At 32.2% G+C, this 25,301-nt stretch overlaps 6 protein-coding genes across 7 annotated transcripts; 3 read left to right on the top strand and 3 right to left on the bottom strand.

Moving 5' to 3' along the window:
• The first annotated feature begins 113 nt into the window (after positions 1-113).
• Positions 114-5,683, top strand: LOC117242768 (beta-galactosidase-like). Its single transcript, XM_033509685.1, has 10 exons — positions 114-591; positions 1,283-1,455; positions 1,644-1,794; positions 1,877-1,940; positions 2,021-2,115; positions 2,447-2,674; positions 3,279-3,450; positions 3,857-3,978; positions 4,116-4,523; positions 4,794-5,683. Exons 1-10 carry the CDS (start codon positions 520-522, stop codon positions 5,247-5,249), a joined length of 1,941 nt encoding a protein of 646 aa, XP_033365576.1. The 5' UTR covers positions 114-519; the 3' UTR covers positions 5,250-5,683.
• Positions 5,684-5,792: 109 nt separating this feature from the next.
• Positions 5,793-7,489, bottom strand: LOC117242784 (gastrula zinc finger protein XlCGF7.1-like). The gene is made up of 5 exons (XM_033509708.1): positions 7,483-7,489; positions 7,116-7,283; positions 6,740-6,909; positions 6,401-6,566; positions 5,793-6,081 (listed from the first exon to the last, which is right to left on the bottom strand). Exons 1-5 carry the CDS (start codon positions 7,487-7,489, stop codon positions 5,840-5,842), a joined length of 753 nt encoding a protein of 250 aa, XP_033365599.1. The 3' UTR covers positions 5,793-5,839.
• Positions 7,490-9,202: 1,713 nt separating this feature from the next.
• Positions 9,203-12,156, bottom strand: LOC117242767 (pseudouridylate synthase 7 homolog). Its single transcript, XM_033509684.1, has 6 exons — positions 11,845-12,156; positions 11,264-11,767; positions 10,721-11,194; positions 9,836-10,619; positions 9,604-9,755; positions 9,203-9,497 (listed from the first exon to the last, which is right to left on the bottom strand). Exons 1-6 carry the CDS (start codon positions 12,008-12,010, stop codon positions 9,304-9,306), a joined length of 2,274 nt encoding a protein of 757 aa, XP_033365575.1. The 5' UTR covers positions 12,011-12,156; the 3' UTR covers positions 9,203-9,303.
• Positions 12,157-12,503: 347 nt separating this feature from the next.
• Positions 12,504-13,975, top strand: LOC117242769 (succinate dehydrogenase [ubiquinone] cytochrome b small subunit, mitochondrial). The gene is made up of 4 exons (XM_033509686.1): positions 12,504-12,750; positions 13,073-13,209; positions 13,294-13,487; positions 13,620-13,975. Exons 1-4 carry the CDS (start codon positions 12,696-12,698, stop codon positions 13,837-13,839), a joined length of 606 nt encoding a protein of 201 aa, XP_033365577.1. The 5' UTR covers positions 12,504-12,695; the 3' UTR covers positions 13,840-13,975.
• A 110-nt stretch (positions 13,976-14,085) lies between these two features.
• On the bottom strand, positions 14,086-16,134 carry LOC117242770 (probable pterin-4-alpha-carbinolamine dehydratase). Of its 2 annotated transcripts, none has more exons than XM_033509688.1 (3): positions 16,021-16,134; positions 14,604-14,723; positions 14,086-14,464 (listed from the first exon to the last, which is right to left on the bottom strand). In XM_033509688.1, the coding sequence occupies exons 1-3, from the start codon at positions 16,027-16,029 to the stop codon at positions 14,282-14,284; spliced, it is 312 nt and encodes a 103-aa protein (XP_033365579.1). In that variant the 5' UTR covers positions 16,030-16,134; the 3' UTR covers positions 14,086-14,281. The 2 variants fall into 2 exon arrangements, with proteins under 2 accessions (XP_033365579.1, XP_033365578.1); XM_033509687.1 differs by lacking the exon at positions 16,021-16,134 and adding an exon at positions 15,403-16,012.
• A 2,511-nt stretch (positions 16,135-18,645) lies between these two features.
• Positions 18,646-24,598, top strand: LOC117242765 (membrane metallo-endopeptidase-like 1). The gene is made up of 18 exons (XM_033509683.1): positions 18,646-18,872; positions 18,976-19,121; positions 19,268-19,429; positions 19,823-19,906; positions 20,090-20,304; positions 20,418-21,314; positions 21,796-21,888; positions 21,966-22,104; positions 22,200-22,302; positions 22,384-22,474; positions 22,554-22,730; positions 22,833-22,945; positions 23,036-23,103; positions 23,226-23,277; positions 23,409-23,476; positions 23,551-23,693; positions 23,825-23,992; positions 24,212-24,598. Exons 1-18 carry the CDS (start codon positions 18,853-18,855, stop codon positions 24,389-24,391), a joined length of 2,919 nt encoding a protein of 972 aa, XP_033365574.1. The 5' UTR covers positions 18,646-18,852; the 3' UTR covers positions 24,392-24,598.
• The last annotated feature ends 703 nt before the right edge of the window (positions 24,599-25,301 follow it).

The following is a 25,301-nucleotide window of genomic DNA, read 5'->3' as shown; positions in this document are numbered from 1 at the left end:
AGAAGCAAAAATTAAATAATACAAAATAATAAAAATTACGATTTTTCCCAATCGAACAGCCGTTCTAAAACACTGTCTCGTTCCCATTGTCGGCCACGTAACGGATCGTTCGCGTGTCCGGTGGCAGCCGATCCGGGCCGCAGTCATCCTGAAGCCACCGTATCGGTCAGTACAGTGTCCGTGACACGTCTTATATCGGCCAGTGATATCTCGACCTGTCCTCGATCGGGTCAGAGTGCGCATTACGCAGCAAAGGCAGCCAATCGCGTCGACAAACTGGAACGTAACGACGAACCTCTGCGTTAGCTCGGTTCCAGTTCGATAATAAACAGCTATTTGCTTTCCGTTATTAACAAGACGAGGATGCGTCCCATAAATATAAATGCGGTTATACACATTATTTCATTGATAAAATCGACTCGACCATATATAATAGTTCGACGAATGTAACTGCTTCCAGACACAGTGTTTTAGGTTTTACATAGATACACAGTCAAAGTTCTAACGCATTCGGATAAGATGTTGACCGTTTTACTGACCTTGGCAGTGACTAGTGCTGTGGGAGAAGTGGTGAACATCCACGTAAACAATGTAAGTATCGTGAGAAATATTTGTTTCCAAGAATAGTTTAAGATTTAGATGTAAAGCAAAGTATAATTTAAATCGTAGCTGTATTTGTTCTACGAATGTTTCTTTTTTTTTTCTTTTAACTGTGTCTTAAGGAGTTAGAATTTAAAATCATGTTTTTTGATTATTTTTGTACAGGTATTTTATAGTAGGAGATCGCGACCAATTTTTTTGTTCCTTTTTCAATTTTTTTCTTTTTTTTTTTACAAGGAAATTACTATTCGTTCGAGCATTGCAATTTTTATAAGAAAATGACGCTCAAACCGCTAATAATCGAAATCGAGTATTTCTCGACGCCTGATATATATGCACCTTTTAATAGTAATCTAATAGCAGGTGTTTTATTACATTTAAGGTATCATATTGAAGTATAGTCGCTTAGTCTTTCGAGATTTTTACCAAATGCTTCTGAAATATTAGCGAATCGATCTATCGCGTGAACTCGACTAATGAAATATTCTGTTTTTCATCGGTCGTCCAACGCGTTCCTTCAATCGGACAATTCGTTTGGATTTGGAAACGCAGTTTACGTGGATGTAGCAATGCGGCACACTCTGTAATTGAATAAGTGTGTTTAAGTTGGTCAACGAAGTAATAGAGAGATATGCGGCGATTTTGAGAAGAAATTCTCAGATTCGTAATTTCGCAATTCCAGGATACGCAGTCGAGATTCAGCTTCGAGGTCGATTACGAGAACAACCAATTTCTGCTGGATGGAAAACCCTTCCGATACATATCCGGCAGTTTTCATTACTTCCGAACGCCCAGGCAATATTGGAGAGATCGTTTAAAAAAAATGAGAGCAGCCGGGTTAAACGCTGTTTCAACGTGAGTTATCTTTTTCTCATTATCGGTACACCGCTAATCGAATCAAATTAATTTATTTCTACGTCAAAGTTTACGATTAAATCGTTCTCATCGTTCGAAAATTGCAATATTGGATGCTTTTGCTTCTCATTCATATCTTACCGCTTTAATTTCGAAGGCGAACATTCTTCTCGCGATTTTGTCCGCAGATACGTGGAATGGAATCTTCATCAACCGACTGAAAACGAATGGCATTGGACAGGTGACGCGGATGTAGTAGAGTTCATAAACATCGCTCAGGAAGAAGGTTTGTTCGTGCTTCTGAGGCCAGGCCCTTACATCTGCGCGGAGAGAGATTTTGTAAGTATTTCTCGAAAAATGTTGTATTTTTTCATTTTCTATTTCATCGTTCATGAAAATAAATAATATGTTTTATATTCAGGGCGGACTTCCATACTGGTTACTAGGACGAGTACCGGACATAAATTTGCGCACAAACGATCCACGTGGGAATTTTTAACGATTTTTAACTGCAGGTTATTTCTAAGATTTATCTCGTAATCGAAGTTCTCCTTCCGCTTTGCAGGATACATGAAATACGTAGAAATATATTTAAACGAAGTATTGGACAAAGTTCAGCCCTACCTAAGAGGAAATGGAGGACCTATAATAATGGTTCAGGTACGAAAAAGATACTTTCGTGACAAATAACTATCATTTTAATCGCAATGATACTTCATTCGGAAAAGAGCACGTTTTGGTCCGCTCTCGAAATATCATCGTTTGTTACTTTTAGTTCTTCTAAGAAACAAAATATACTTCTCTCTAACGTTTTTAAGAAAGATTGGCGATACAATTCCTAAAAAATACTTGTCCGATAATTCAGCGTGAAGCGAAGAGAAGTAGTAAGACTCCGAAATAGGTTCGCAAAAATATATTAACAATCGTCGAACTGCGAATTTCTTAAAAACGAAATCATAGTGACGATCGTGGAATTTCGATGATGTTTTAGGTGGAAAACGAGTATGGAAGTTACGCGTGTGACACGGAATACTTAATTCGGCTTAGAGACATAATGAGACAGAAGATTGGTACGAAGGCACTTCTGTATTCGACCGATGGATCAAACCCGAATATGCTACGTTGCGGATTTGTACCAGAGGTTTATGCCACCGTCGATTTTGGGTCCAACACGAACGTGACGAAAAACTTTGAAATAATGCGCATGTATCAGCCACGTGCAAGTATCTACGAATAATTAAAATCGTACAATTACAATTATTAAACGTGAATTTTTAATTAAATAGACTTCGTATTGAACTGACAATATCGGTGATATAACAGCAAGTATTTTGATTGAATTTCATGCATATACGTATAAAATAAATTTATCTCCAATTTTATACAATATTTGTGGACAGGTTTCGTGACACATTTATTGCTCTCGTTATTTAAATATGACTTTATATAGAAATATATGTATATAACGAATGTGTATAACGCAACAGTTGTTAGACACGTGTGCAGTGTATACCGACATATGCACATTCTCCTTCAAGGCTACATCGCGTTATAAGTGTTGTATCACGTAAGGTTAAAACCTACGAGTAAGATCAGAGGCATTCGTAATATGCCAGTTGCCAGTGTTCAAAACGTAGAATACGCGTTTAGATTTACGTATTTGAAATACGCTTTTACGTAAAATCAGTAGAACTTAATTCGAACGAGATACTAATGAGAAACAATTGCTCTTTCTATTTATCTTTTTAAACGACTTGTCGGTCAGATTGTATAACTCTTAATCATTTTTTCTTGTTAAATGGCTATGTTTCGTTTCTCTTTAGGGTCCCTTAGTAAATTCTGAATTTTATCCCGGATGGTTGTCACACTGGCGGGAACCGTTTCAAAGAGTACAAACTGCAACAGTTACGAAAACCTTAGATGAAATGCTATCTTTGGGTGCTTCTGTTAACATATACATGTTCTACGGTGGAACAAATTTTGGTTATACCGCTGGTTGGTATAGTTTTTCTAATTTTCTAATTCTAACGAAAAATTGAGAACAATTTTTTTCAATTTTTCCTTAAAAAAAAAAACGGCTAGAACACGCGTCAAATCGTTGAAAAATATCAAAAAAGAAATAAAAAAGAAAATTCTCGGTACATGTGTCACATCTGCAAGTTCCTTTTCCGAGAAGAAAATTTACATAATATTCCTAGATAGCCTTCTCAACGGACGGGAGAACTATCGGTTTATTAATTGCAAAATTTAATCGTATCGTGTTCGATACACGGTACATGACATATACTTGTATAATAAATCCTAATATTCAGAAACTCTTCGTCTCATCGATATGATAAGACTACAGCCTCGACAGCTGTATAGCGTACATAGATACTAACTCAAACGTACGATGCCACAGGTGCTAACGGTGGCCACAACGCATACAACCCGCAATTGACCTCTTACGATTACGATGCTCCGTTAACCGAAGCTGGTGATCCAACGCCGAAGTACTTCGCGATCAGAAATGTCATATCCAAGGTATTATTCGCGATTCTTCAAGAAACTGGACAACGTTCTTGTCTTTTTCTCCCCAATTTATAATAATAATAAATATAAAAATCGTTAGTATACGTTACTCTTACATCTCGTTAAATAGCATCGATTTTTTCCTACAGTATTTGCCATTGCCAAACGTGCCGCTTCCATCACCATCTCCAAAAGGAGATTACGGTACGGTTCTTCTAGTGCCAATTCTACAATTATTCGAACCTCGTGCCCGACAATTATTTGGAACGATCACGGTCGAAGCAACGAACCCATTGACGTTCGAAAAACTGGGACTGCCTCATTGGCTGGTACTATACGAGACCGATCTAGTACGTGGCCGTCCGGATCCCGCGATTTTACGCGCCAAGGTTCGGGACAGAGCGTTGGTCTACGTAGACGATCATCTCGTTGGATTTCTAAGCCGTACCGATAATATCTACGATATAAATATAAAGGATCTTTACGGACGAAGACTGAAGCTACTGGTCGAGAACCAAGGACGATTGAACTATGGAAGTGGACTTCGCGATTATAAGGTCAGCTAGTCGATTTCATTGTTCCTTGACACAATTGCATCGAACTGGATTAACGCGTGGTAGTCTGATTTTTCTTAGACACTGAGAATTTTAAAGCTAGCCTAACCGAACTTCTGCCGATCGAATTCGTTTCTCTGAGCCGCCAACGTTTGAACAGCGCATTATTCGAATGAGAAATCGCGAAGAAAATAGGATGATCTTACGTAGCTATAAAAATAACGATAAGTTCGCGTATTATCTTATTCGTTGAATGTTCCTTCTGTCTACTAGGGTGTCTCGGAGGTAACTCTAAACGGTATTTCCCTTGGCCCTTGGAAAATGACTGGATTCCGTCTGGATAGCGTCCCGTCTACTCCTCTCGACGACATCGAATCCAGCCTATCCATAAGCAAAACTCTTATCAATGGCCCAGTTATACTTCGAGGAAACTTTTCAATCTCTGGCCAACCGATGGACACTTATCTAAACACCGATGGTTGGGGCAAGGGAGTCGCTTTCGTCAACGGACGCAATTTAGGTCGATATTGGCCGGTGGCTGGTCCTCAAATCACTCTCTACGTTCCTGCATCATATTTGAGAACAGGTGAAAACGAGTTGTTGCTGGTTGAATTGGAATATATACCGATGTCCAAGGAGATGAAGTTGCAAAACGAACCAATTCTTGACCACAAAGTTCGATATTCCAATAGCCAGGATAACTCGAACGATATACGTGTTTTAGTCTAATCGTTGCTCGGAAAACTTTTACGAAGCTTTTAGTCTTCTGCGTTCTTAAAAGGCCGGTTATCGCGAACCGTGTCCAGGATGATCGCTGCGTAATGATGTTCCGTGGGAAATTGTACGAAGAAAATAAATTTTATACTGATACGCAATTGGAAATTTCTCGATTAGTATATTTCCCTAATTCGTTATTACAGTTCGACCGTGGATATTCGTGCGTGATTTTTACAAAGATAATTAAAAAGGCGAAGCGTAGAAAATTGTTTAACATACGAAATATTATAACGAGAATTATACTTTGGATATTTTATAGAATTTCGTATATCAGGTGCACTTTGCGCATCTTTTGCAGCTTGAAATTTCCCACGAACGCGTACAAATTCGTAGTCTAATTATAATTATCGTAAAGCCAGCTTATTAAAAGATAAACGTTACGTTGAGGTCGAATCGAAATTAATAACGATAATAATAATCGGTGACGATCTAATTTCGGGCATACGTAGATGTGCTCGTTTGATTTATTACACAGATAAGATTTGCTTACAGCCTATATTTATACTATGTGTTCAACGTATCGTACACTTCGATTAATTTAATTACTTGGGATAATGAAAAGGTATCCAAGAAGTCCAAGAATAAATCGCGGAAAGTTGTAAATGGTTCCTGTTTAGTTCCTCAAAAGTAAACGCATTAATCGATATTTCGTTTTCTGCGTTTGAAGAATTAGCGGTGCTATTTCGAATTGGCAGATCGAGATCGTGAGACTGCTCGTGCGATCGTAAATTATTTATCATGGCAAATTGTTTCTTGCATATGTTACAACGATATGGCCTGTTTCCTGAAAAGAAATCAACGATTCAGCTCTTATTTTATTCTATGAAATGGATATCACAGATAGTTTAGCATAACAAGCTTAATCTTTCGATAAAAGCTCGAAGCATCGATTAAGATATAAAGATACCAAAAGACGAACAATTACAATATATATATACCTTCGTACAAACGTTTTAAAGCATGTGAATTTATTTTTATAAATGAGAAATTATTATTTTCGAAAAGAAAAAATTACTCCTACTCTGTGATATCGTTCACAGACTGTCAAAGATCCATCGGTTGTTAGTTCTTACATTTCGCCATGTCTAATTAATATTAATTACCACTGTGCACTTGCATGTGATGATGTAGAGCTCCAGGTTTACAAAATCCTCGATTGCAAATCGAACATCGCATCGGCCAGTTACCACTGTGAGAATACCCATGAGCTCTTAAATCACCAGGGGTTGGAAAAGAACGTCCGCATTCGTTGCATTTATGCGGTTTTTCCTGCATATTGTATTTTACTGTCAGTATTACACATTAGACATTGCGATATCGTTTACAACAAGTAGCAGCAAATTAAACAAAAGTACGCTTGTTTGCTTATTTTACTCGCCACGCTTTATGCATAGTTGAAAGGGTCAAACGAAGATTAATAAATATCAAAGACTAATAGAAACCTTATAATGTGTCATTCGATGATAATACAAATTTGACGAAGCAGTGAAACGCTTTCCGCACATTGGACATTCGTGTGGCCGTTCTCCGGTGTGTATTCTGACATGTGTGTTCAAGGAGCTGCTTGTACTGAACATTTTTCCACAGACGGCGCAACCATGTGGCTTTTCACCTATTAATGAGCGTAATTTGTCATTTCTTTGAAATTTAATTTTATTCCAATAAAAATTGTCTATTTTTTAAATATCTTAATTCTAAATCTATGATCTATGTTACTTATGATAAAATTGTAAGAATACTTGATCCGAGTGAAATTAAAATTCCAATTGCTATATTCGAGTTTCTGTAATATAATTAACAAAGTAAATTAACACTGACCTGTATGGGTACGTAAATGCCTTTTGAGCAAGGAAGGTCTGTCAAAATTTTTGCCACACGTTTGACAAGGTAAACATCTTTGAAATTTCGAAGAATTTAACAAATTCGTTTTTCTTTCGGGATTGCGACAACTCAAATCTAACGGCGCATCTTGCGCTACGCTGCACACTGTTTCATTCAACGATAAAATAACAAAACATTAATCGAACAAAATGAAAAGCAAAACTTATTTTAATTTGCGCGATACGCTTTAAGAGATTTATTAAAAGTCGAAGATGACGTGTTAAAAGTTTCCTCTCGTGGTTGAGAAATTTAAAGTTGTTTCTAATCTAAAAATGTTACTTATTTAATTGTATTCCACTCTTACCAGACATTACAAACTTTCTTTAAAATCTTTCTTAAGGACGACGATATCTGGAAAAAATTCACGTATAACACCAACAATAAAATTTCCCGCACCTCGTCGAAGAATCCAAACATGAAGAAGGGTAAATTCGAATTAGGTGGTCGCTGCTCCAAACATATGCAAGCGATTACAGGTGAGAAAGAGGGTTGCGGCGACGAAGGCGCATGTCGGGAAGGCGGTGTTTCTTCAGGGGGGCGGAGTTTGATACACCTTTTTATTACATACACAGCATCACGATGATATAAAATACTTCAAAATATCTTCTAGTGAACTTGATATATAATTATGTAATAAATTATAATTTAATTTTCGTACTTTTACAAAAAATGAAGTATTTAAGAAATTGATGGTCTTTTGTGACTATAACTTTTTATTATTCGATTGTTTGCTATCAATAAACGATTTGGTAATTTATTTCATGATATCGAAAAATCGCAAGAATTTTGATATTAAGAATTAAATACTCTACACGTACTTCCATGATCTGCATTATTTGAGAGGAGAAAATAAAAGCTATCTCTTAAACTTGCTACGTAGGAAGAATACTACAATATAGTTAATAGTTAAATAACATATTGTCACTCCATATTGTGCTTCCTATTATTCTATAGTGCCAACCAGTACCAAAGATGTTCGAATGACACCGCATTCTCGCGCAAAGTAAAAGTCATGCAACAAACCACATTTCCTACAATAAGCATGTTTAAAAAATATTCCAAGAAATATTTCCTAACGTTTGAAGCATTTGCTCAATCATAATTGTACGTCTGGCTTAAAATTCTTCCTTTTTGGCATTAAATATTTTCAAAAAAACAATGTATTCCAATCAAACATTTACATTATTGAATCTATAATTACAAGATTAATCAATTGATATTCAATGCCTTACAATTTATTTATTAAACTACAGTAACATATTGCAATCCGATAATACTTTTATTTATTTTCACATTGTGTTTTATTAATTGCAATGTAACAACTTTAAATTTCTAATAACTTCAATAATTCCGTCCGTGTGTTAATATTTATTATGAGAAGATGCTGTATAATGAGATTAAACTAAAATAACGCTTAATTATCCCAATAGAACGATACGTTTTTGAACAGTAACGCTTCGTCACGATATCGGCGATTTTTCACGGTATTCGGCCAGAGCGGAGGTGAGATAATTTGTCGTATGGCATCGGGACGCCGGACGTCCTGCAGCGTCATTCCCTCGTTTGTCACCTGAGAGGATATTAACGCTATAGAAGTCTCCTCGGAATCATTACAAATCGCTTCTTCATCGACCACACGTGACAATACCCCGATTTATATATACTATGTACATCGCAACATTATCGTGAAAGATCGATTTCGAAGATGCTTCCTCCCTATTTTAAGCTTTAAAGTAGATGATACCACACCTTTCAGTTTATAAAATTGAGATACATTTTTAAAGAAATACACAGATGTTGAATATTTCAAAGTTTATTGTACTTCATTATGTGTATATATGTAAAAATAAAAACAATATTATTTCATTTTTGAAATCATTTTACATTTGAAAAATGTAAAAATAATCGAAACAAAATGCACTCCTACTTAAGATAAAAATAAAATGTATTTCTTTGTCACTAAACATTTTTATCTGTTTATATGGAAATGAGATAGAAGTAAAATGAACTTATACGTCAAAATGACTTATATGTCATCAAATATTTTAAATTACATTTTAATAGGAATAGTGGTTTTCATATTTTATTTAATCGTACAAGGAAGTTATCACAGCTTTATATTGCTTCAGATACTAGTATTTTCGCTCTCTGCAAGATCTTTCAAAGTGCTTGAATTCTCTACCTCCATGTTACATGCAGCAGAATGAGCAGCTTGTGCTTGCGGTGAAGTATCAGATTTTAAAATTTCGCGCAACGCCATAGTTGCATATGTAGAAGATTTTAAAGACATTTCTATTATTAAAGCTTTATATTGCCCCTCTGAAAAATTGGAAAATTTCACGCATATTTATTAGCTTTTAATAAAAAATAAAAATATCTTAATGTACGCTGAAAAATTGAAAAATATAGCGGTGAAAGATTATACCTGGATCATTTTTTGGAGCTGATGACCTCCTCATTTCGTCCATATCGCACATAATAAGATCGCTATGTTTCTCCGAATAATGCGCAATGTTCCAAGATAAATTTGAAGGAATTTGCAATATCCTTCTATAGGCACCTCCCAAATTATATTTTCTAAAATTAAATAGATATAAAACATAAAAAATATTATAACACAAAAATAATAGGTCGAAAATTCATTTTTGGTAACTTACTTATTCTTCTGTCTCAAGTCAGTAGTTAATCCATCTTTTGCTAAAAACTCATCGAACCATGGTTTAGCATAAGGTGGGTATGTAACTTTCCAGCCAACTAGAGGCATTAATACATCTGCCAAAGTATAATTTGATAAATCTTCTTCTTCAAGAATTTTTACCATAGGAAGATTATATGAATCATCGCTTTCATCTTTTTCATTAGTAGTTTCACTTTGCTGTGTACTCTCATCTATTTTAAGACAACATTCTGCAGCACCTGTTACTTCTTCCACCAAAGTATTTGATAATTCTTCAGATGCTTCGGAAGATTTCTCGATCTTTACGTCTACATCCATTTCGCTTTCAAGTCTACTTATTTTTTTAATAGGTTCTTCATTACCTTCAGTTGCAAGTTCGCTTCCATTATCATAAACAAATTCTCCTTCATTATCATTATGTTTTACATTTTTTCCATATACTAAATCCCCTACTATAGGATTTCTTCCAAATTCTTTTATCCTTCTTGATACCATATAATTCCATACAAAACTTTGATAGGCGTGAATATACATTAAGCGAGCATTCCTGGGTATTGAATCCAAAGCACCTTGAGGATTATGAATACCAGATATACTAAGACCCTTTAAAAGTGTAGCCTCTATTTTATCGTATCTTCTAATCCTGTTATATGCAGCACTTGCATCTTTAGTTTTTTCATATATTTTTCTAGCTTCTACCAAGTCTTCGTCCTGTTCTTCTTCTCTAGGCTTCAAAATTAAATTGATCGCTTCGTTCCATTTACCTATTTTTTGTACAATACAAAATATATACTCTTATATTAGACAAAGTTTGCACAAAATTAGAAAAGTTAAATTGTTGTGTAAATTAAATTAAGAGAATTACCTTGAAGTAAAGCTTTGCCTATTTCATAAGTTGGAATAGTAGCTACAGTACCAAATCTTTGCAGACCATAGTAATTTATAAATCCATGATCTCTCAAAGAAATCATGGTTTTTTCAATTTGCTCATCTGTTCCACTGACGTTTCTCAAAGCAATTCTAAAGGAATTACCATTCAACATGCCTAGTTTCAAAGATTCTGTTTCAAATTTAAAGTTTCCTACATATGCTCCACGTACATTTTTTGCTGCTCTTAATATATCTGTGGGTAAAACTTTCCTGACACTAACCCATTGAGTAGTCCATGCTCTACGATCCTTTGTTCCAGCATAACTAAAATTATTTGGCCTTAAATGTAAATTCATGGCTAATTGATTCAGAGCATCCATTGTATCCATATTCACTTTGTGTAACAAAAAGTAACAATATTCTCCTAGCTTTTTCCAATCTACCCGTTTATCTCTCCGGAAGTTACGACCTGAGGGCAAAATGTATCATATATAAATCAATAATAATACATTTTGAATTGAAAATGGATATAACATACCAGCACTGCTATTATTTTTATTTGGTAAAATCATCATGATCTTTTTATTTTCCTTATCTATAGTTTGGCTACTAATATTCTTCATTGTCATAGCAATTCTATGAATTGCTCTACGCTGATCCTTATCCATGTCCGTTACATCAATTTCTATGGTAGATTCTTCTGATTCTTTTAATTTCTGTAGTTGATTCCAAAGAGTATCCGATATCATCTTTTTTAAGTCTTGTAAATTTTTGTCATCTTCTCCATCTGATGGAATGTCTTGATTTGTTAATTTAGCGATTTGTCCATCAAGAGCAATTTCGTTAACATGAAAATCTGTATATCTTTCTTTAATAACACCAAAAAATCCATCATTTCCTATAAACTCTGTAATTCCAACATCGCATTCCTTTAGCCTGTTTCCAACTTTCAATTTCTTTCTTTTTCCATTTGATTGGAAATTCGACCAATTATTAAAATTACGTTTAAAAGGTTTATTGCCAAAATTATTATTTCGGAATCCTTTAAAAAAATTTCAAACGTGAAAGGATTGGTTTCGCAAAAATGATATTTAAAATATGTTTCTTCTGAAAGCTTACCACTGTTATACGATCCTCTATTTTTTCTGTAATCACCGCTCCATTTATTATCTTTTCTAAAATTTTTTTTATATTTTTCAGACGTACATTCTTGTGCAAATTCTTGTTTAATATTATGATTCAAGTTGTTTCCAGAATCGGTATTTTTAATTACTGTTTCAGACATTGCATTTAATAATTTGTTTGTCAAATTTTTTCAAATTTTATTTTCTCACTTAAAAATTCAACATAAGTATAATATCAGAAACGAATTGTTATTTGCAAGTACAAGACTATAACCTGGTAAATAACGTGTTTCGAAGCAGTGTTTCTCAACCAGGAACAATTTTCAGATAATTTCAAGTATCTTGTAATTTTCTGATTAATTAAATATTATAAAAGATATTATTACAAAAAAGAGTATATATATTGTTATAAAAGATATTATTACAAAAAAGAGTATATATATTAATATATATTTATAATAAATATAAACTAATAAAATTGTTTGTATTCAACTGAACTTAATGTAGAAGTAAAAGTATAAGAGAACGAAATTATTTTTGTAAAACATTTTATTATAATAAAAACATTTCACTTTACAAATTATTTGCTGTCAACTTACATTATACGTAATCAAAATATTCAGATCAAATTAAATGATCGTTGCAATCATTCGATAAGTCGAACGAAATAGTCGAGGTGAAAATAGTCGATACAGAAAATTCATCTCTATAATTATACACACATACTTTTATAGGAGATTAGAATCGTAATATTTAATTGTCATAAAAAATTAAAGAGGAGTTCATAGTTCACCGTTCTCTACAAACAAGTGCAGATTTAAAAGTCTTGTATTTTACAATAACAAAATGATTTTAAAGAAAGTAGTATCTCCCACCATCATTCATAAGGTTAAACAACTAGGTAAGTGGGGTTTGAAACATGAAAAGATATATAAATTGTTTTGATTTATGTAATTTTTACTATTTTGAATGACATTGACATAACCTTATCGAACAAATTTTTCTATATCTTTAATCATTGTGATATTATTTGATATAATGTATTATTATAAACTAAAATACAAAATCTGTATACATAATATAAGATAATTAGATCATTACTTGTGATTTATGAATATGTAAAATTAATATAATTTTTAGTATATTCTAAATATTCGATTAAACATTTAATCTTTATACAGACAATCCAAATTAGAATACAAATCATATTTTTATTTTTACAGAATTACTTTCAAAATCTAATCTTTTTGCAAATTCTTGCAAACTACCTCAATTTGGTAGAACATCTAGTAGTCTTGCCAACGTTAGACAATGTTTAAATTATGGTACAACTATCAATAAAACCAATTGCTTAACAAAGGTATTGGTGTTATAACATTTATTTCAAATATTTATGTTATAAGTTCTTTTCTGTGATATATATTTTATTGTAAATATGTTTTAGTTCCCAGCAACTACCACTTTAGGTACACAAATAAGCCGCAACGCAAGTACACCCACAGGTGATCATGTACGTTTGTGGGTCATGGAAAGAGTTGTTTCAACAGCACTACCAATTTTGATACCTGCTGCTTTAATAGCAGAAAATCCAATTCTTGATGGTATAATGTCTGTATTAGTCGTAATGCACTCACATTGGTAATTATTCATTTTAAAAAATTATTGATATCACACCACATATGATTTTTTGCATACTGCAGAATATTTTTATTTCTTTATTTTTATATAGATTTAATGTGTTTTTATTATATTGTAACACATATTATATAGGGGTTTGGAAGCTGTTATTACAGACTATGCACGTCCTAGTGTTGTTGGACCTGTAGTGCCAAAAATTCTGCACTTTACATTGCTTATGATCTCAGCAGTTACACTGTGTGGTCTGTTTGTACTCATAAATAATGGTCCTGGGGTTTCAAGAGCTGTGAAAGATGCTTGGGCAATTGGCAAAACACCCCCACGAACCATACCTGCCTCTGATGAAGAATAATTCCTTTGTTATATATTTTGATTAGAATAATTTCCTAATTACTACATATTTTGATTAGATCATGAATATGTTAACTTAGATGTTTTGAAATTCTCTTTATCATAAATTATTCAGAAATAAATTATTTGTCTTTAAATAATTTATTGCATTATTTAAATAATAGTTATAAAAATCCATTTTCATTGTTCTAGATAATATATAAATTGTGATAGCATAACGAATACAAATTAATTCTACAAGTAATTTGAATTAAATAAAATGTATTTATTTATAGAAGTCATAGTATAAAACAAATATGAAACAAATATACCTACAGCATTTATATGTATGTAATATAATTTTTATAACATCAAAAAATTCTAGAACATTATTAACATTATTATCATAGAAACATATCATTCATCCATTGTAATTATTTAAAAATTATCCTGTAAATTAATATTTAGTTTTCTCCCACTTTAGCAGCCTTGTCTATGAAAGATGCAAGTTTTACATCCCTCTGTGATAAACCATTTACATCATGAGAAGACAAAGTAATGTTTACTTTGTTGTAAACATTGAACCATTCAGGGTGATGATCCATTTTTTCTGCTTGCAATGCAACTTTTGTCATAAAACCAAATGCCTGTCAACATAAATATGTAAAAAATATATAACTTATCTATAACATTAAAAATATAGTATAAAGTGATATATATCATAAATAAATTTTTAATTAATTTAAATAATTTTTCATAAAGATTAATTTTTAAAGTGAAACACACTTGATTAAAGTTTTTGAATAAAAATTCCTTATAAATAGCATCCCTATTTTGTTGCACAGACCAACCATTAGATAACAATGGTTTTAAATCCTTTTCTCGTTCTTCTTGAGTAAGTTTTCCCTAAAAATAAGATATATTTTTAAAAAATGTATTAAGTTTAATTTAAATTACTATTTAATATATTTGTCAAGTAATAAGTTTATTCAAATTTTAATCACAAAACTACATAAACATAATCTTTTAATAAAATTCATTGCTATTTAAAACAATTTTAATTAAGCAAAAAGTTTTCCCTGACGATATTAGTAACAGGAATGTCAGATCAATGCTTCAATCGCTCCTTATTTCGCAATAGTATATAATCCGGAAAAATAAATTTTCTGCATAAATATAAAATTTACTTTTTAACTGATTAATAATAATTTTTTTCGTAACTGCTGCCTTTTTAATTATGAAAAATTACAATTTGTATGCAATAGATCTCAACCACTTGTTACGCCCAAAAATGACGATGTCTCGTGTGTAAGTATACAAATAATATATGCTTTTACATATTATTCATTTGTTTAAAACGATAAAAATTTGCAAACAGAGTTAAACATCAATTTCAATAATATGAAACAGAAGATCGAAATTTATCATAAAGATTTCAAATTAATGTTCGCGGATTATTTATAAAATTTCCAATTGATACACGCACATATTCCTGTAGGTTAAATATTTTAATTTTCATAAAATATTAACAACAATAATACGTTCTGCAATATATAATGTTATAAATTTATTATAATAATCTTACCATTTTGTTCTTTTTTAAAGCAGGAGCAGATATACTTCTTCGATCGAAAATATGGAATATCTTTCCCCGTAGTATTCCCCCACCATACATAAGTCGCATGCGCGTTAAAGTCGACATAATTTTATACTTTCTTTTTCCTTGATTATGTCGAAAGACTTTATGTATCACAAGTAAATATTTCAATATTACATGATGAGTTGTTCTTAAAGACCTTTATTATATTATTACGTGTTCCAGTTCAATATCATACATATATTGTCTTAAAGTATTAATAAAATTTCCGTGCGTTTATTTCCTTATGTAATACAAGATTTACGATTCAAGATTTATTTTACTCTCGGATTACAAAAAATTAAGCGCAATATAATATGTAAAGATTCTTGGGTATGAATCATAAGAATGATTTGAAATTTTAATTTGTTTTAATATATCGTAAACATAACCTTATCGGTAAATTATTATCTTAAAAAAAAATATCAAGTACTCTTAACATTACTATTTTAGTTTTATTATTAAATAGTTCTACTGTTATTTATTAAGTAGATTATATTTATGTAAGTATCGCCGTTTCTTTCAAATCACTATCGGAAACTACATAAATTAATCACTTACACATACCACGATCATATAAACAGGTCTCGACACTCGCTAGGGGAAACTGTACGAAAATTGAGTCGTGTTTAATTGTGTAAATCAACATGGAAGGATAACAAAATCCGCGTTCTTGCGAGACAGACAGAGATGAATAGAGTGTCTCTGTCTCTATTTGAGACATTCGTACCATGTCACGCATGCGTAGAACGAGAACCTTTTTGTCTTCCATGTTGACTTTTCACAACTAGTCACAGCTCAATTTTCGGATCGTTTTCCCTAGGATTTGGTATATGAGTGTTGAGACCGGTTTGTATGATCGTAATATTTACTAGCAGAGAGGAACAGAAAGTATTCACGTTCATAACATTAAGTTGACCTTCGAGAAGAAACGCTGCACCAAGTGGCCAAGTGCTGCATTGAGTCAGTTCTACCGTAGACAAGAACCTAGTTCTACGTTAGCATAGACAAAAACCTAGTTCCACGCTAGCATAGACAAGAACCTATTTAGTCCCACGTTCCACAGTAGCATCGATTTATTATTTAATTCTGCGGTTGTATGGAAAAGTTCATGTCTTTCTGACCAAGATATTCAAATATAAGAATAACAAACTCGCACAATAATTGAAATAAGCTGATCCAAGAAAAGGCAATTGATTGTTTATTATATTTTTTTAGAGAAGAAAAGGACTCCTCTATTTTAGACGATAATGGATCAATGGAATGATGTAATAATTTTAACATATATTCCATACATAATAGCTTTTTATATTTAACATTAATTTACTTTTAACATTAAATTTACCTTCCTCGCGATAATGTTTTTGTTATAATAAAATCTAAATTTCATTTTGATTGTAATTTCACCAATTGATGTACAGCGAATAATATTGCTGACGTAATTACGATGTTTAACTGTTTTATGATTTGATTATTGGATTTATGAATTGCGTCATTTTATTATAAAGATATTAAATTGTGAGATTCGTGTCTATTTCTTAGTAATTCCTTTTTAATTGCTCCGTTTAGGCCGTCTCTCGTACAAAGACTTTCATCCATACATGTGGTTAGCTTCGACGATACCGATTGCGATTATAAACCTTTTACTCGCTCTTCTCGTTGCGTTGCCTCACTTTTACATTCACATTCATGAAACGGGGAACGTTATGTTAAACGCGTTAATCTATTAATTCTCAAACGTTATCGGCAAATAATAACCAACGTGATGCATCTGAATGAATTATTAATTCGTACATAACGAAGTGAATATAATTAATTTAAAAGACTACCGATTACTTTTACAAATTACGTACTTGAGAAGAACTATTGCTTAAATCACGCGTCTCGCTGCTATTTCAACGAAGGAAATTGATCATATTTCATGTTTCTCAACTTCTACAAATCATTAGTTAATTCTTGTTCATTGTTTTACCTAACACAGTTAATTTCCAGATTAAGTGTAATTAACTTGTGATTAGATAATTGATGTTTAGATAATTGAATGAAAGATCACAAAATTATGTCGTTATTTCAATAGGAAAGCGGTACGTAAGTGTATTTTTTATAAATAAGGAACACGATACATAAAACCTATTTGTTTACAGAATTTTCTTATCAATTTTCAAACCAAAAACTACGCTTGTGTGTAGCGTTGGAAAAAGTACATTAGGTTTTATTCACAGTTTGTTCCAATCAAAGATATCGATGCTCAGACCACCTGTTTTTTAAACCCTCGATTATTACATAGATATATCGTTCAAAAGAACGAAATTATACGGAAGATAAGAGAAGATAATACGGGGAGAATCTCCATTTTCGAAGACGTTCTTTGCCTTTCTAAGATAAAGAACACGAGTCAGACTGTCAGTCGAAGTTCGATCAATTATCACTCGAAACGTGTGCTGTTCGATCAATGAATTTCATTTCACTTATTCGTGTCAGCGTCGAGGCGATCCGTGATCGAGTAACTGGCTACCGTTCAGATGTACTCTCTCCTGTCACGGATATCCAGTCGCTAACTATTCCACCATCGTCTATGCGGCAACGTTGTTAACATCGTATATTTGTGCAATATATTTTCAGATTGGTCCGCATCCTAGAACCAGCTTGCGCACGTTATCCTGTCCACGGATGAAAAATAAGGTTGCGCAGCCCATTCGCTCAGATGCTGCCGCATCTAACGATGCGATGCTACCGTTTCTTTCACCCGCATCGTGCATCCTGATGTTGAGTCACAAGATATTCAGATTGAACTGTACTAGGACTGACAATAAAAACTGCACTGTAAATTAGATTTAAAATGTTATTTAATTAATAGAATTAATTAATTAATAGATAGAAAGTGGTATGTATCTTTTAATCGTTACGAAAATAATATCACGAATGTCGATGAACATGATAGTTTGTCTATTTCTTTTGAGATGTAGCTTATATTTAGACGATCCACCAGTGTTAATCTAAATTTAGCAAAAGAATTTGAATTTTTCGATGTATATTGTATTCGTATATCTCGAACATTGTATGACTATAACTCTTCGATAGAATACCAAATAAGATAAGGAATAAAATGATAGAATGAACGGTGCAATGCATATTATTTTGCTGAATAAATGTTAACGTGCAATAAATATTACTTTACACCGCCAAAGTAACGCGAATGGTGATGATGTTACCCAGTATTGATACAAAATGTATACTATCAGCGCTTATCATCAACATACTCAGGGTCTTTCCGTTTTCTGTAAATATAAAATCGCCAACTGCGGTAGATTCTACACTTTATAAATCGGAAGTTTGGATATCGGAGGTAACGCCTGTTCCTTTTACTTTCTTTTTCATTATATCATTAACGACATTATAATGAAATTCACATGGATTATGTAAGTAATAATTATAGAAAACATTTTTATCGCTCGAATGAACTGTAGAATTATCTATGACGTACGTCATAATTTTTCAATACGATTTTAATAAATCTTACAGCGTATTTTTGGCTGCGATCGCGGCCGATGTCAATGGCATCTTGAATAAATCCTTTGGTTTACGATGGTTACTAAGTGTAAGTACAGAAGAATCAAAACTAAAGGAAGAACGACCGCTTTGCCTCACCCAACAATGCAAGTACCTTGGTGAGCAGGAAATATTTCTTAGATTCCTTATCATACTGTACAGATTTTCCTACGAAATAATATACAAATCTTATATTGTTGAAATCTTTTAAATACCGGATCCATATAAGAGAATAAATAGCTTCAATTTGTCTGCTACTTAATAGCGAAGTCATTACGAGAGAGTATGAACCAAAGCGTGAATCCATGCGAAGATTTCTACGAGTATTCGTGTGGCAATTGGCCAAGACATAATCCACTTCCTGTTGACGAAAACCGATGGAATTTCTTAGTTAAGGCAGAAAGAAAGGTCGATGACCGTCTTAAAGGTTTGCTCGTTCTTTTCGTTTAAGATTATAATTATAATTAGTACCGTCTCTACAAAGATCGTTCACTTGTGTAAAGAAGTTAATTACCTTATGGTTGCTGGTGTGTGCATATAGATTGCGTACATATAGAAAAGATATATAAAATATCCAAAGTAGAATATTTACGATAATATTCATTAGTCGAAACAGATCTCTATCAAAATTTCATCTGTTTAGTTAGATTGCCAAAAATTTAAACATTTCCATGATCTACCTGTTTATATATATATTTAATATTCTATTCGTTGCTTCTATTCAAATATTCCATTGAAAACGTACAAAGACGAAATGTCGTAAAATACGAAAGTAGCGAAACAATGTCGATATATCTCTAATTTAACATTTTTTGTTTAGAAATTATGGAGGAAGAAGCGAAGCCTGATGATCTGCGTGCAACAAAATTCGCTAAAATGGTGTTTAAAGCTTGCTTGGACACAGGTATTTCTTAATAAAACATAATTCATAATTTGGTAAAAATTGTTTGATTAATAACATCTATCCTAATTTATATTACACATGTTTTAGATGTTAATCTTAAAATTATATCACAATCTTTATATCTTAATAAAACAGTACGAGCGAAATATCATCGTCAAGTTAAATTGTACAATTAATTTACAGACGAGATAGAAAGAATTGGTCTCCAGCCACTTGTATCTACAATGTGGAGGACAGGTGGCTGGCCATTAATAATGGAGAAAGATGAATGGGATCAAGAAATATACAAATGGCAAATTGTGGACGATTACTATGCTCGTTTGACAGGATTAAATAGTTTCCATGATGTACAGGTTCCCATGAGGTACTTGATCTACAATAAAAGATCAAGGCTGTTTGTAAGTATCTACTCACTCGGTAGTCATACTTAGTCCAGACATTATTGAGATCAATCGAGATTCTTCACCTATAAAGTAACGATTGCGAAGAACAACGCTGCTTGATGTTTCAGGTCGATACTCCTCGATTATCGGCAAAAGTGGACAGACTTCTAGATTTCGATGAAATCTACGTGGCTAACAGCGAAGAAGACGACCACGAAGAAGGAAGTCAAGAACGAGGTAGCGAGGAATGGCCACGCTCTAAAGAAGACGACGAATTTGAAGTCCTAGAAGAGAAAATCGTTAAGAAAAATATTAATAATTGTACGATTCACAGGGAAAGAATAAGCGAAAAGATCAAGACAATGAAGAAACATGTCATCGAGATACAGTTAGAAGAAGGAACGAAAGGGGCCGTAATGCAAGCAAAAGTTGATAACAAGAGACGATACTTGGAAAGAATTGTTAAGTCGTGGGAACATGAGTTAATATATAAATCTGACAGCGTTGAAAAACCTACAGAAACGAATAGTGGAAAGAATCATGAAAGAATGGAGGATACGAATAACGACTTGTACTTTGACGACGATGATAACGAAAGTGAAGGCATCAGCGCGGATCGAGCAGAATACAATAGCGGCGGTAAAATCGATGAAAACGATGAAGAGAATGATAATAGCAATAATGCTGCAAGTGGTAGCGGTAGTGGTGATTATGAATGGGACGACGAAGACGATAATGGGAGCGGTGACTATGAACGGGATGACGAAGATAGTAGTGGAAATGGCAGCGGCGATTACAAGGATGACGATAACGAAAATAGAGATGACGACGATAGCGATAATAGCGATAACTATGACGAAACTAATAAAAAAGATATGGAAGTGGAAAATAAGAGAAAAATGTACGCAGAGTATATACTAAATGTTAGCATAGCGCTTTCTGAAGCAAGAGGCGTTTCAATACCAAGGGAAAGGCTCCTGGAAGACATTGGCGACTTGCTTAAATTTCAAATAAGACTTCTAACGGTAATGCGATCATTTTATCTTAATCCATTGAATGAATGATACGGAAAATGATTATTTCTTTATTCTTAAAATTGTCTACATTTCTACAGAGTATTAGATACAGAAAAAATATACTTTTAACTTTCGATAGAGTAAATTTGAAGGTGCAAAATTGCATAAAGTATATATAGGAAATATCCAAATACATTTTATAATATTTGATAGGTAAAGCAATTTTCTACCAAGGTTCTATCTTTTTAATTCTTTTTAATAATATTGAAAATATGGATTTGCATAAATATCCACGATTCGTTAATATTTGTATTATGTACTTTAACATTGATAATGTTAAATTTAGAATATTATATCTTGCGGTTAGAAAGCTAAAATTTGTTTAAGATCGGAGTACGCTCCGAACGTCCAGATTCTTAGCTTTCTACTATATTTAATTACGTTATATATATATTATAATTAAAACATTAATATACGTTAATGTGTACAGTACATACACAAATATAAGAAAGCGCTGACCGCTGAACTTAAAGCACTCCAAAACAGATATGACGCTTTGAAAGCTCGGACGGAAAACGGGAAAGTAAGGAAGATTATTCTATTTAAAAAGAGAATAAACTTAATTAAAATTTATTGAAGTTGTACCATTAATCTTTCTAGATTAACTGGATAACGAAAATAAAAGATGCGTTTGCTACTGGAGGTATGGAAATTCCTGACGATTATGTGTTAACCTCGGCCGATGGTTATATCAAAGCGTTGACAAAATTATTAGATAGAACTCCAAGTAGAATAATTGGTATGCCTGAATATATCCTATTCATAATACAATTAATTTTATTACAACGATGAAGTAATAAATAATTAATCAAATTTAATATAAATTTTATACAGTGAATTACATACATTGGAATTTTCTTAGTAAAGTGATACACGCAACTACGAAGAAAATGAGAGAATTATACTATAATTGGGATGGTAAAGTACCCATAAGGAGGTAACAGCGCATTATATCGATTAAAATATTCTTTTTACGTTGAAGTATTTTAGAAAACAAAGAAATAAATTCTTTTTACAGAACAAACTACTGTGTCGAGGAAATGAACGCGGTAAATATTTTGGGATACGAATATGCGAAACGATATTTACCAGAAGAAGTTCTACAAGCGGTAAAAGATAAGATATTAATACAATGTAGTGTAATATCGTCATAAAAATTTTATAAAATTCTTTGTGCGATTACCAAAGGCTTCAGATACTGTAAACGAGATCCAAAGAGAAGTTGAATATCGAGTCAAAAATTCAACTTGGGTGGACATTGAAGTCGGAGATATTATTTTGGATAAATTAATATACGCGAAGAAACAGATCGAGTATCCGAAATCATATCGAAATATTACTGTCATGAAAGGACACTTCAGAGGCGTAAGAGTCTAATATACCTTTTATTTTTAATTTTAGTGCACACCTATCTTCGATTTTCATATCTTTACTTCATATTCGACTAATTTTATAATCACACTTTAGGTTAGCGCTAGCAAGTCGCATTTCGAAAACATGTTAAGCATTATGAGATATAAGAAATGGAGAAATCTAAAAACTTTATTTTCAGAGAAGGATGCTTCCGAAGCATTTGAAGAGTAAGTATTTTCGTAACAAAGACAATACATTATTTTAAATACCTATGTTTACATTGAATTGAGCTAATCAAAAGATTAACTTTTTTACAGACGTACAAGCGACAACTTTAATCCTTTGTTAGTAAACACCATGTTCTCGCCATGGCAAAATAGCGTTCGTAAGTTTTAAAACAAAGTAAAAAACGAAACCTGGCTAAGAATCGAGGTCGTTAACGATGTAAAAGAAATAGAAAGATATTTTTCTAACAATATTCGTAGTAAGGAATTTTTATTATTGCAGAAATAACAGCAGCAAATTTTCAACAGCTACTCTTTGATTTTAGACAACCATGGTAAGAACCTATATGTTAGCACATTTAATATATTTGCCTATTTTATCGAAGATCGATAAAATTATTATAACGATTAATTTAATTTGCTCACAACGTATAATTCTTTGAAAAGTATTATTTCTCTAATGTAGGTACACAAGCTATGGTATTATCGGATTAGTCGTGAGTCATCAAATAAATCATGGTTTTAGTATTATAGGTAGATTATTGTAAAATAATGTTGATCATAAACTTGGTTAACGAAAGCACTGATTTATTACTAATAACTTGCAGATCGTATGTTTGACAAAGATGATGATATCACGATCTGGTCACGTAAAATGAAAGACGCGTACCACAAAACAGCGCAATGCTTCAAAAATCAATTTACGAGATATGGTGTTTTGGAGAAGAAAGTAGGAGATTCTACACCACAGGTATAAAGTTCTTTCCGTCTTATATGTTATATTTTCTACTACGACGATATATATAAATGTAAAGTATATAATATATTGTACTAAACTACTTTAGAACTATACTTGTATATATCTCTATCTTATAATTATAGAATTATGGTCTGCAAACATCAGATGAAAATATTGCAGACACAATGGTCTTAAACTCTGCATTTAAAGCTTATAAACGAAGACTACGAGAATGTGGAAAATCAGACCTTATGCTACCAGGATTAGAGCACATGAGTAACGAGCAACTATTCTTCTTGTCCTTTGCTAATGTGAGATAATTTTTTTATTTTTTTAACTATACGATATCAGTGTTTTTAAATTATCAAAAGCAATAACATGTTCATAATGTAAATCGGTTAGTCAAATCGTTATTCCGAAAACTTATCTTTTACTGATTACTATCACTATTACTTTATTATTATTATATTTAACAATGCATGAATTAAATATATTCTTGAAAATAAATTTATACGTTCTAAAATTTACAGTTGTGGTGTGAAGTGATAAAACCAGACAAGTTACAAGAGGAAATAAGAGACGATCTACACCGTCCCGGTTTGTTAAGAGTAATTACTTCGATGTCTAATTCTAAAGATTTCGCTGAAGCTTACAATTGCCCATTAAATAGCCCTATGAACCCAACGGAGAAATGTAGTATATGGGAATAAAGAGATTATGTATCATTGATTGGATGGAAAATGAATAAAAGATAAATAATTAATCATCGAAGCATTTAAAATTTTAAATACTTCTATGTGTTCATGACAATTATAATTAAGTATAATTTCTACTAATAAAATATTCATATCGTATATTTTTATTCGAAAATCAACTTTTCGCATCAAAAAATGTGAAAACAATAAAATTATGAAATTCATATGTCATTTTATTTTATCCTATTCTCACTGCATTCTTAAAATTTATGGTATTAATAAAAATTTATAAATAACGATCAAATAGTAGAGAAATTGTTTTAAATGAAAGAACTATTATCGTATTAAAAGTTAAAATACATAAATTATATGAACTATGCCTCATTTTGTTCAGTTTGGATAACGTTTCATACAAAATGTATTTTATTAAGGGAATTAAGGCAATTACGCTAAGGCATCCCAAGAATTTGATAATAGTCATAAGTTAATGCAGCATCTTCCGTAATTTTTATAAATGGTTACCCATAACTTTCCTTTATCATAGCATAAGTATTACATATTGTTATTTGAGAATCTATAAATGTGAATGCTTATGTCTAGCAGAATGAGCAGAAAGCTCGTTGACAAATAAAACATTCTATAATCGAGACATTTTTAATTTTATAAATATTTTCTTCCTTTTTCATAAGTACCTTCTTCCTTATCGTACAAAGGTGAAAATTTAATTTACATTCATCTTTACATTCATATTTTTGCTATAAAAACCAATCAATATCTCAGGAATAACAAACACTGAAATTTACGTAAATGAAAAGAAACATGCAAGTTAAGCGTGTAAGATCAACATAAATAGATAATAACTTCTTTTGTTATAGATTTCATATATTTTAAGTGAAGAGATTTCTACATACACCTACTTATATGG

Source organism: Bombus vosnesenskii, unplaced genomic scaffold (assembly GCF_011952255.1).
Source record: "Bombus vosnesenskii isolate JDL3184/JDL3185 unplaced genomic scaffold, Bvos_JDL3184-5_v1.1 scf7180000016279, whole genome shotgun sequence".
NCBI lineage: Eukaryota > Metazoa > Arthropoda > Insecta > Hymenoptera > Apidae > Bombus > Bombus vosnesenskii.
This window is presented reverse-complemented; position numbering and strand designations above follow the sequence as displayed.

Bases quoted from the DNA above. Each gene is read 5' to 3' on its own strand.
- LOC117242784 (XM_033509708.1), bottom strand. The intron at 6,910-7,115 runs GTCAGTGTTAAT...GCTCATTAATAG, and splicing joins GCATTTACGTACCCATACAG to GTGAAAAGCCACATGGTTGC. The intron at 6,567-6,739 runs GTTTCTATTAGT...TACAATATGCAG, and splicing joins ATCGAATGACACATTATAAG to GAAAAACCGCATAAATGCAA.
- LOC117242769 (XM_033509686.1), top strand. From the start codon at position 12,696: ATGATTTTAAAGAAAGTAGTATCTCCCACCATCATTCATAAGGTTAAA. The intron at 12,751-13,072 runs GTAAGTGGGGTT...TTATTTTTACAG, and splicing joins TCATAAGGTTAAACAACTAG to AATTACTTTCAAAATCTAAT. The intron at 13,210-13,293 runs GTATTGGTGTTA...AATATGTTTTAG, and splicing joins AAACCAATTGCTTAACAAAG to TTCCCAGCAACTACCACTTT.
- LOC117242768 (XM_033509685.1), top strand. From the start codon at position 520: ATGTTGACCGTTTTACTGACCTTGGCAGTGACTAGTGCTGTGGGAGAA. The intron at 2,116-2,446 runs GTACGAAAAAGA...ATGATGTTTTAG, and splicing joins GACCTATAATAATGGTTCAG to GTGGAAAACGAGTATGGAAG. The intron at 3,451-3,856 runs GTTGGTATAGTT...ACGATGCCACAG, and splicing joins AAATTTTGGTTATACCGCTG to GTGCTAACGGTGGCCACAAC.
- LOC117242765 (XM_033509683.1), top strand. From the start codon at position 18,853: ATGAAATTCACATGGATTAT. The intron at 20,305-20,417 runs GTAAGTATCTAC...TTGATGTTTCAG, and splicing joins ATAAAAGATCAAGGCTGTTT to GTCGATACTCCTCGATTATC. The intron at 21,889-21,965 runs GTAAGGAAGATT...TAATCTTTCTAG, and splicing joins CTCGGACGGAAAACGGGAAA to ATTAACTGGATAACGAAAAT.
- LOC117242770 (XM_033509687.1), bottom strand. From the start codon at position 15,519: ATGTCGACTTTAACGCGCATGCGACTTATGTATGGTGGGGGAATACTA. The intron at 14,724-15,402 runs GTAAGATTATTA...TCTTATTTTTAG, and splicing joins CTTTAAAAAAGAACAAAATG to GGAAAACTTACTCAAGAAGA. The intron at 14,465-14,603 runs GTGTGTTTCACT...TTATGTTGACAG, and splicing joins TATTCAAAAACTTTAATCAA to GCATTTGGTTTTATGACAAA.
- LOC117242767 (XM_033509684.1), bottom strand. From the start codon at position 12,010: ATGTCTGAAACAGTAATTAAAAATACCGATTCTGGAAACAACTTGAAT. The intron at 9,756-9,835 runs GTAAGTTACCAA...ATTTAATTTTAG, and splicing joins GACTTGAGACAGAAGAATAA to AAAATATAATTTGGGAGGTG. The intron at 9,498-9,603 runs GTATAATCTTTC...CCAATTTTTCAG, and splicing joins AGCTCCAAAAAATGATCCAG to AGGGGCAATATAAAGCTTTA.